This window comes from Vitis vinifera, chromosome 11 (genome assembly GCF_030704535.1).
Source record: "Vitis vinifera cultivar Pinot Noir 40024 chromosome 11, ASM3070453v1".
NCBI classification, from domain to species: Eukaryota; Viridiplantae; Streptophyta; class Magnoliopsida; order Vitales; family Vitaceae; genus Vitis; species Vitis vinifera.
The window spans coordinates 12743488-12754702 of NC_081815.1; the positions used below are offsets into that span (position 1 = coordinate 12743488).

Sequence of the window (11215 nt, forward strand, 5' to 3'; positions counted from 1 at the left end):
CTAGCCAGACTAGAAAAAGTCACCTGACTTGCTAACCAATACGTCTGATGTTAAATTTGATTGATTGGATACTTAATTACCTTTGCTAACCAATAGTCAATATGGTAATTATGTTTTGGTTATATGGTTTTCCATCTTTTCAAGCTCAGTTTTAGTTCACTTACACGTAATTGGAAGATGGTATTCTTTTAATATGCTTTTTACTTAGTTTTGCGATTTTCCAGTATGAATCATGTCAAATTTCCTATATTTTTTTTCCAAGTTATAATACTTCTATATCATGTAAAAGAGTTTACACCTCCTTAAGGTTTGACCATAGAAACAATTATTTTAGTAAAACATTGAAGAAATTTGAGGAAAAAAAAAACTTCTTTTATTTTTTTCACCCTATTCAAACTATTATTGCATCAATATTTATACATGAATGGTTATGGTCATCTGCCTTTAAAAAAGAAATCTAACCCTTGATTTTAGGAGAAAGTTTATCATAAAATCAAGAAATAAAATTAGAACAAAAAACAACTATATGTGATATAGCTGGTGGTGGTACACCTCCCGCATTTCCACAAAAATGAATGCGCGACATTACGATTTCCTGTTCCTTTTATAGCTAATTTTGATTTCACCAAAGAATGAACTCATATGCTTAGAGTACCAAAAGCATAATTTGCAGAAATACATAAAATATGCAACAATTGAAAATTACTCTAGAGGCTTCCAAAGGTAGTTCTCCATCCATCAAATAATAATGTGACCTTTTACTGTCAAACCGGAAATAGTATGGAGCTATACTTTTGTCTTTGTCCTTTACATCTTTTGAATTTGTATGGTCTTGTCCATTCAATTCGTAGATATTGAGAGTTAATTCAGATCTTCGTGTATGGGTTAGACCTTGGTTTTTAAGTTACAAAATTGGTCAAACTAAGCTGGGGTTTGATCAATGTAAATGCTATGTTCCATTTGTTAATTAGGAAATTTTACTATATATCCTTTTTTTTGTATGTCAGACCATGGGTTTGCTTTTTTTTTTACCTGGGAAAGTGGCTACCTTCAGACTGTGACAAGAACTTCAAAATCTGTCTAACTTGTCCACTGTCCAGTTCTAGGCACAACTTATAAGCATTTCCCTATCTTTATTTGATTTGAGTTCAACACTTGCAAGAAAATAGCAACATCCTATAAACTACAACACCCTAATTCTTATATTTACGTTTTGTTTCCAACTTAAAACTTTGATAAACTTCCACATATTAGTTATGTTATGTGATCAGTTGAAGAAGTTTACTCCTTAGTTGAAGGTTAAAGACGATGCCTTCATTTTCTTGACTGCAATTTAGATTGTACTACTCTGTTACTTTGAGAGTGATTTGCATTTTGTATGAATCAAAAAACCGAAGTGATAAAAATTTCCTAGTTAAATTGTGGTAAACTTTTATTTCTTTAACCTCTTGAAATATACAAGGTATCTTTTGATCTCATTTTTGTCTGTATTATCATGTTCTGTAATTGTGACAACTCCCTCTTATTATTGTGTTTTCCTGACAACTTTTTGTCTTCCTACCAAAAGTCAGGGCTATTGAAGCTGACAAGTGGTCGATTTCTAAATCTATTTTTTTCCTTTATGCATGATCTCATATTATATTTCCATATTTTGGTTTTATAGGATGAAGTAACTACTATTGAAAAAAGGAAAGAAAAGTCTGATCTATGTGAACTTTGATGTCTTTATCGTCAGTATAAGAACTAGTGATTCATGGGATTTACAAAATAGGTAATTGAGACTTCCTCATGGATATTCCACTTTGCTTGTATTCAGTCTAAATTTTTTGGATATTTTTAATTTTTGACTATCTAACGTGGAATATATATATATATATATATATATATATATATATAGATATTCACGGAGAGAAGGTGACTAATGCACGTGAAATTGCTTCCGTTTTGTATGAAGTACTACAAAGATTTACAAATGCAACTTGTCTTCAGGTTCCCGTTCTCTTTTATCTTCTCCTTTAATATTTTATGATAATAATTATTGTTCAAATGTTAGTAGATTCCCAAATTATCATACATCTTACTTCTACTCTCCCTTATTTCCCTAAAGGGCCTTGTTCCCTACAATATTCTTCCACTTGATCATCAAGGCAATCAACAAGCAATTATGCAATTCCTTGAGGTCTGATGCTATACGGATGAGCTAATTGATTTTTTTCTTTAAGCCATTAGATCGAATTGCTCTAATAGGATTCTAGACCAGCTTCATACCAACTCCTTCTAAACTATTAGGCTATTTCCTATTGCAATTGATAGAGTATTATGTGTTATTTAGTGACATTTATTTATTTTAGTTTAATTACTGAAAATATGTAGCAAGTAATAGAATACCCAAAGTATAATAGACTAAACACAGTTTATTAATAAGGTAAAAAATGATGCAGATAAAAACTGCTCTTGCAGCTTTTAATGAAACCCAGGTAGGACTTGCCTGAATTGGTTCGGAGCTTGGACCCACCCAAAATTAAACCCTCACCCAAACCAAGATTATTTTCTTGAGTTCGCATTGAGTTTGCAACATTTACTCAATTCCTTGAATAAGTCCTTGTTGTAGTAACTGTTCAGTGGTAGAAAAAATAGAAGTAGAAGCCATATTATTTGAATTAATTGATCAAAAGGATGAAAAGCTCATGGGTCGACATATTATACAAGTGCATTTATGTAAGCTATTCTGCATGCAGTTCAGCACTGTAGTGTTGACTCTTTAAGACTTTGGCTCCCACGGAAGCAGAAACCATGGGCCACGGCCAACCACCTTTGAAATTTTTCTGGACATCGACCAAATAAATAAAACGCGGCTTCTTTTATAAATGTATCAGAAACTCAGAAATGCCCAGAGAAACATACTAAATATACATAGACGTTACATATGAATAGTTTGAGTGTCACAGAGGCATTCAGAGCCACATTTCAGGCATTCAGAATTGTGATTTTCTAGGGTTTGTCCTCCTTCATTGTGCGTGATATAGCCTTTTGAGCTTGTAGCATGTATCTCGATTGTATTGTTAGATATCCTATGCCTTATGTCCTCATACGGTACACGTATGGTTTTTCTTTTTGTGCTCGTCCCTATGCTCCTAGGTGGTTTGAATGCTACTCAACTTTAACATTGATTTATGAGTTGAGTCTGGAAACATCTTACAGGGAGTCTGGATCCATAGCGCAACTTTAAAGGCACTATGAGAGCTATCCTTCTCTTAGGATTTTAGAACCCCTTTTGTTCTTTTGTTGGTTTGAGTGAGTTTGTGTTCTACTTATATACCTTTGGGGGTTTTCCTTTTTCTTCGGTAGAGTTCATTTTGTTCCACTCACTATTCATACTTTTTTTTCACTCTAGTGTTCATATTCCTTGCACTCGTGAACTCTATTGAAGAGGGACATATTTGTAAACTCCTCTTTGGACTGGGAGGAGCTAGTTTTTTTTTTTTTTTTTTTTCATTTAGAGGAGTGGGGGACGACCCCTACAAAGGTTCAGGGGCTGCATGGGACATGTGGCAAAGACATGACCACCTTGCCATGGTGGTGGTTGAGATAGAGACCTTTTTGTTGAACGGGGAGTAGTGGAACAGGTAGAGGTTGCAAGAGAAGAAAACGAGCTAAGAAGAGGATTCTGGGGAGGAGGGATGAGTTGGGTGTCAGGGGGTGTTGAAAAAAAAAAATGGAGAAAAGACCAGAAGAAAAATGAGGAGATCTGGCAGATTCATGAAGGAGAAAAAGAAGTCTGGGAAGAGGAGAGGAGCAAGGGGATGTCACGAGGAAAGGATAGAATAGCAAAAAAACGATGACGAAAGGTGACTAGCTTCATGGAGGGGCCAAAGCAAAACTGGAAGTGAAGAAGATTACTATTTAAGAGGAGGGACATAAGCACATTATTACTTGCTACTAATGTACGATCTCACTCCCACTTTGCTTATTCTCATGCATGATTCGTTTTATTATTTGATCATTTCATTAGTATCTATTGTTTTCCTTATCAATTGTCAGACTTACCTCACCTTATTTAATAGAGACCCATTTTTAAGTACTTAGAGGGGTAATACGATATTTTATCGTACCTTCCTAATAGGTAACCTAACTCCCGAACTCGACTTTGGTTTTCCATAGATTGTCTTTTCCAAATAAGGAGTCACACTTAGGGTTTTCTTTCTTACTTTGTTTTCCCTTAATAATAATAATAATAATAAGTGGCGACTCCAACTCTTTTCTAAAAGATCATATTTTTCACCAAATAAATAAAAACGAGTATTGTCGTTGAGTGGGAACACACGTGAAAAATGCAAAGTCCACAGCATTGTGTGGTTGTCATCCCTTTTGGAAATTTTTGGATTTATGCATATAATGCATAGTCCTTTTTGCCGACCACAACTAGCGCATATGATATGGCCATCAAGTTGCCTCACCAATTTAGTACATCTTTTCAAATTAATATATGAGTGTTGCATTCTAAAGGGAAAAAAAGGAAGAGATTTTTATAATTATGTGCTCTAATTTTTATTTGATTTTAGCTTGTATACTACAGTTCTGTTAATTGATAGTAAAACCATTTTTTGTTGGCTTCTTATGAATGCATCAATAGCTACAAAAGCATTCAATTAAGTCCCAGTTTCAAATTTCTCTTAAGAATCAAAAATGGCTTTTATCTTTTTCCCAACTTTTTCATCCAAATCAAGGACTGAGTAGAATTGAATTTCCAATTTTCGTCGTTCAATTGTTCAATGTGTATAATAAAATCTAGATTATTGGATGAATGCACAAATAAATATCATCAAAAGACAAACAAATTATATTAAAGAAAATTTAAGTTATAAAGGAATGAGATTGAAGTATTCTTAGATTTTCCTACTTTGATTGTGGAATGAGTGAGGTGACTTTTTATAAGTGTGAGGGAAAATCTTATCCTTAGGGCTAGTTTTTGTGGTGAGAATGTCCAAAATCACTTAATAATAGGTATCAAAATGGAGTTTTATAAGAGACCTCATCCTCTGATATCCGACTATTGGATTGGAAGATACTATTGGGTTGATGGTCTCTAAACCTAAGACCCGTGTGAGGGGGAGATTATTAGGTTTATTGATTATGGAAAAGCAAGATGAATCTTTATAAAAATTCCCTTTTGATTTGGATAAGTAATCATAAATAATGATAAGCCGATCTAAGGTTTTAGCTTTCCCTTGTATACATAGATATGTTAGGGAATGATAAATTTCCCTTTTTTAGATTCTACTTCTTACCGATGCATTGCTTGATGGCTTTTCTTCTAGTGATTGCACTTCTTAGGTAGAAGAAATATGTCATTTACTTATGCCATATGAGACCGTGGAGCACGAAGGACAACCTTTATTTTCTAATGATGGCATCTGTAAGATCCCTAGGCTTACTCAAATGAGAAAAAAGGGAATTGACATTCATTTGAAAGAGATATCAAGGAGGCAATTTCATTGTCTCATGCGTTTGCTCCTCATGCAATAAATGTTCGTCCCGATCAAAAGAAACTTGATAGTAACCTTGCAACTTCTAATAGAGTTCTGCAACGGACGTGATGCCTCCTCCTGAAGGCAACCTACCTATGAGTAATGTTTATTTATCTTATTTTCCATTGGCCTACTCGACATCTTTTGTTTCACCTCCTTGCATTTTATCCGATGGAGAAAAAACCCAAAGTCATCCATCAAGTATAAAACATTGGAACGGAGTCTTTCAATTTACACTAAATGGTCTTCTCAGATTGTATGGGTCAATGTAATTACATAATAAATAACTGATTTTAAGAGAAAGACGAATGGAACTGTGAAAGAAATCTCCCACACTACAGATGCTGATTTTGAATATTGGAGTTTTTTCCCTTACGGGCTAAACCAAATGGCATTGCTAAGATTTAGAAAAAAGTAGAGGCAGTCTAAAACACTCTTGCAGGAATTTTTTGTGAACATGCCTGAATCAAGTAGCTGGGAATCTTTTACCCAAAAGAGTACTGAAAATTTCTTCCACTCAAATGGTTTTAATGTTTGCCTGCCTTGCTGCCCAAAAGATAATCTTGAAGAGATAAATGTTCTCCCTTCAAAATTGATCTTTTGTCCCAATTCCTAGCTCCTGTGTGTAATGTTTATTGGTTGCATCTCAAATCATGGCATAACCCTTCAAGTGGTTGCCTCAAGCTGTCCAAATTCTATTTTATTTGGACCAGTACAGACATCTATTTCATGGATCTCATCTCCTTATGTTTTTTTATTTTAAATTTTTGGTAAGTATCAAACAATATTACATATAGAAACTAAGAATTATTAAGGTGTTATATGTATATTTATTTATTTAGAGTTTAAACCTTAAAAGGGGAAGCTTTAGGTCAAGTTTTAACTTTTAAAAGTAATAATATTGGCATTATAAAATAAATTTTATTAAATATGAAAAAAAAAAAATTACATGAACAAAAACAGCTAGAACTTTTATAATACAACCTTCATATTAATTTTTTTTTTTAACATTAGGAATTAAATAGAATTAATTAAAATAAAGCTTTTATTGAGTTTAAAAATAATTTTTGTTTTCTCACAAGTTAATAAAAAATGAAATTGCTATCATATTACTATGACCTTCTAAAATTTATGATTTTAACTTTGTCTTCAACTCCTAATTAAAAATTAGTCTAAATTGGTCCTTATGCCTTATTTGATTTAACTTTTGAGTCCTTTTTTTTTTTTTTTTTTTAAGTAAAGTAAGAGCTCTTATAAATATTTGGTTTTTTTTTAAAAGAAAAAATCTTTATACTTAAAAAATAATTTAATGTAAAATCTAGAATAAAACAATTTTTATAGTCAAGACAATAAGTTATTTCATATTTAATAATATTTTGATAATATCAATGCTATTTTTTTTACAAATTATGACTTTAATTTTAACTTCAAGTTTTAGATAAAAAAAAAAAAAACTATCCAAACGAGGTCTTAGAATATAACATTAATGTAAAATCTGATGATGTGGATTTTTTTAAAGGGCATTGAATAAATTTCAATCAGATCAGATTTTGGAGAAAATAAATTAGAAGTGACATAGTGGTTGATTAAAAATAGGTAGAGAATGTATAAAATATTAAATAAGGCCCCCGTTTTTTGGCCAGATTTAACGGGTTCATAAAAGACATTCTTATACCTCAATTTCGGTGCCAACTTTAAAGTATTGACCCTCACTTGCATGAACCCGTTACCTCGGTCACAATCTGGTGATAATATCAAACATGACTAAGTGGTTTCAACCTTCTTGTTCATTGACTCTATCATGAATTATGGACCCACAGATCACGTTCTCATATCGTTTACGCTGTTATTTAGATGTGGATGACAATCTCTAAGCCACGATTAATCAAACTGATTAGGTTTGGCCAGACCTACAACAATTTTCAATAGGTAATTAGCATTATTTTCCATTGCGATGGGTCAGTTGTTGCAGATTGCCTGCAAAAGAAACCAGAGTGGTTCACAGGTTTGAAAAAGAAAAATTGATTTGATTGGCATATTAGACAGTTTGGTATAGGTGTCATGTTATTCACTGTAGTCGCCCTACCTGTGAGGTCAAACCATGGAAGGCCATTGCCCAAGTGTATAACATCCCTAAATAAAGAAATGTTGTAGTGTGTGAAATCAAGACTATAGACGCGATACCAACGTTGTCACAAGATCAACAGTTGAGGAAAAAAACAAGTTGGTATCATCAACCATATCAAGAGTCTATCTGATTTTGTTGACTTGTAGATTTGAAGTTTTTTTAGGGGAACCTTTGTAACGCCCACCTTATATGCTACTAGTATCTAGCTCCTCTGCCCACCTACGTCTCATACATTTTCAATTTAAGCAATAAATAAATGAATAGAACATTAAGACTAAATTTGATCTGAAATAAAAGAGAAAATCAAATATAATTAAAATTTATACATTTTAAAATTATTTTATCTTTATATAATAGAGGAAAATAAGTGAAATGAGTTTGAAAAAATATATACAAATTATTTATTGATTTTGGATCTATTCCCGTTTTTTCTTTTTCCTTTCACATTTCTTCTCTATTTTTTTTTTCACATTTTCTTTCAAATTTTTTTGGGAACAAACAATCTAAAAAAAAAAAAGCATCTTAAAGAAAATAATATATATATATATGTAGAGAGAGAGAGAGAGAGAGCGAATTATTGGGATGTTTAAAAGAGTGTTCCTTCTCTATTATTTAGTTCAGCATTAAGAAAATTGTGGCCTAGAAAAAGAACAAATAATTTCACTTGTAATTAAATAATGTAAGGTTATTTTTCTAAGTTTCCCTCTACAGAAAGAAATTTGTTAGTCGTGTAGTGGAATAAAATAATAGTAGCTAAACAAGAGGAACATGAATCCAATCTTTAGGGTTATAATGGAAAGGAGAGATTCCTAAATAAAGATGACATAACTTTTTGTGTATGAAATTTTTGTTTGGTGTGCGGGTTTTGCACTGCCAACGAGTGAATGTCAAACTCAAAGAATGCGTACAGCAAGCGTGCAACAATTAATTACTCAGGAAAAAAAAAAAGGAAAAAGGAAGTGCCTCATGGTCTCTTTTGATCTCCTATATAGCAACCTAATCTTCTGCTTATTATTCAGTGCCATTGCTTCCATTCAGATGATCATGCAGCAAAGCGACATGGAGCTCTTGCTCCTCTCCTTTCTCCTCCTCATGGCTCTCTCTCTCTCTTTTTGGATTCGCTTCTTTGTCCATAAACTCGAAAAAAGCAGTGGTATTAACCTGCCTCCAGGGAAAATGGGTTTTCCATTCATTGGTGAAAGTCTAGAATTCCTTCGGATGGGCAGGAAGGGAACCCCTGAAAGGTTCATTCAAGATAGGATGGCCAAATACTCAACCCAGATCTTCAAAACTTGCTTACTCGGAGAACCAACTGCAGTTGTGTGTGGGGCTGCTGGAAACAAGTTGTTGTTCTCCAACGAGAACAAGCTTGTTACTTCATGGTGGCCGCGCTCTGTGGAGAAGATATTTCCCTCTTCTCTTCAGACTTCGACCAAAGAAGAGTCCATGAAAACTCGTAAGTTGCTTCCAGCCTTTCTCAAACCCGAGGCGTTGCAAAAGTATGTGGGGATCATGGATTCCATAGCGAAGTGGCATTTGGATAACCACTGGGACTTGAATGAAACCGTTACTGTTTTCCCTCTTGCCAAGCAATACACCTTCATGGTGGCTTGTAGATTGTTCTTGAGCATAGATGACCCTAAGCACATTGCAAAATTCGCTAACCCATTTCATATTTTGGCTGCTGGGGTCATGTCAATACCTATAAACTTCCCTGGGACCCCATTCAACCGTGCTATCAAGGCTGCGGATTCCGTAAGAAAGGAGCTCAGAGCAATAATCAAGCAAAGGAAAATTCAAGTTTTAGCGGGGAAAAGTTCATCCTCTAAGCATGATATACTGTCCCATATGCTCACCACAACAGATGAGAATGGACAGTTCTTGAATGAGATGGACATTGCGGATAAGATACTTGGTTTGCTAATTGGTGGCCATGACACTGCAAGTGCTGTCATAACTTTCATCATCAAGTATCTTGCAGAGTTGCCACAAGTCTACAATGAGGTTTTAAAGGGTACGTAATATTACTATTTGATCTGTATATTATATATTGAAGTACTTCAATTAAACAACATTAATTTGAAATCGTTTTGGTTGGGTGGCGAGCAGAGCAAATGGAGGTTGCAGCCGGGAAGAAAAGTGGAGAGATGCTTGATTGGGAGGACATACAAAAGATGAAGTATTCATGGAATGTGGCAAATGAAGTAATGAGGCTGGCACCACCACTTCAAGGTAGTTTCCGAGAGGCCATAACTGACTTCACCTATGCTGGTTTCTCCATTCCCAAAGGGTGGAAGGTATGTTATAACAAGTAGTCAAGTGCAGCTAGTTAACAGTCATATAGGTTAAAGGAGCATAATATGTATAGTGAATTCAAATCTTGCACGCTTAAAGTTTTAGGAAAATTAATTTAAAACTTGGTTTGTTTATGTTGGAGATGAATCCAAATTCTGTCTATCGATCTCTGATCCCCACTTGCAAGTATGGGTTTGCACATGAGGGAGGAGGTTAAGCATATTATGTATTTTGAACCAAATCCTGCAAGCTTACATATACATGCATGTATAAAAGCATGCATTCCGTTCAGATCAGAAGCAATTGTGGTCATAATTAACAAGTTTGGTTTCGATTTTGTTGTTTATTATTTTCAGTTGTACTGGAGCACAAATGCAACACACAAGAACCCTGACTACTTCCCTGATCCGGAGAAATTTGATCCTTCAAGGTTTGAAGGAAATGGACCCATTCCTTACACCTATGTTCCTTTCGGAGGAGGACCACGAATGTGCCCTGGGAAAGAGTATGCTCGTTTGGAAATACTTGTTTTCATACACAATGTTGTGAGACGGTTCAGTTGGTATAAACTGCATCCAAATGAAGATGTCATAGTGGATCCAATGCCAATGCCTGCAAAAGGACTTCCCATTCGCCTTCGTCACCATTAATCTTCCTCGCAGCTACGCCAGATGCCTAGTTGTGCGCATATATATATATAGTTTCATGTGCTCTTATTTAAATAAAGAAAATACTTGTGTATCTGTAGTGTCTGCAGCTAAATAAAGAGCTGCAGGAACGCTGCTTGTAACGTATGTTGGGTTTGAACCAAATATTCAAACTCTCACCTATTTCACTATGTCAAAGCTTATCAGAGTGTTTAAGGCCGTATATGTTAAAGATTTGTTGCCTACAACTTGAGGTATACATGGGCGAGTGAAGTCTACGAATGAAGCGGAAAAATCCGTACTGTAGAGCTCATATATATATATATATATATATATATATATATGTAAAGGATGGATGGATCCAGGCTCCTGTTGGCTTGGTTCTCAAGTAAGAAAACCCACAATATGTACGTACGTGTGCATGGGTGTTGCACGGCCTCCGTTTACTCAGGAGGGTTCTGTTTAAATATGTGAATTGAACCAAACCAAAATGATTGTTTAGTGGGCTGCATCTGCAGGCACCCATTTCTAGTTATATTTCAACTTGGATGTGCCGATTTAAGTTCTTTTTTCTTAATATTAGAATGATGAGCATGGCTTGTCTCTAGCAAAAGGGA

At 34.4% G+C, this 11215-nt stretch overlaps 1 protein-coding gene across 1 annotated transcript; it reads left to right on the forward strand.

Moving 5' to 3' along the window:
• Positions 1 to 8500: 8500 nt before the first annotated feature.
• On the forward strand, positions 8501 to 10821 carry LOC100265713 (beta-amyrin 28-monooxygenase-like). The gene is made up of 3 exons (XM_002264607.5): positions 8501 to 9670; positions 9766 to 9953; positions 10308 to 10821. The coding sequence occupies exons 1-3, from the start codon at positions 8557 to 8559 to the stop codon at positions 10599 to 10601; spliced, it is 1596 nt and encodes a 531-aa protein (XP_002264643.4). The 5' UTR covers positions 8501 to 8556; the 3' UTR covers positions 10602 to 10821.
• The last annotated feature ends 394 nt before the right edge of the window (positions 10822 to 11215 follow it).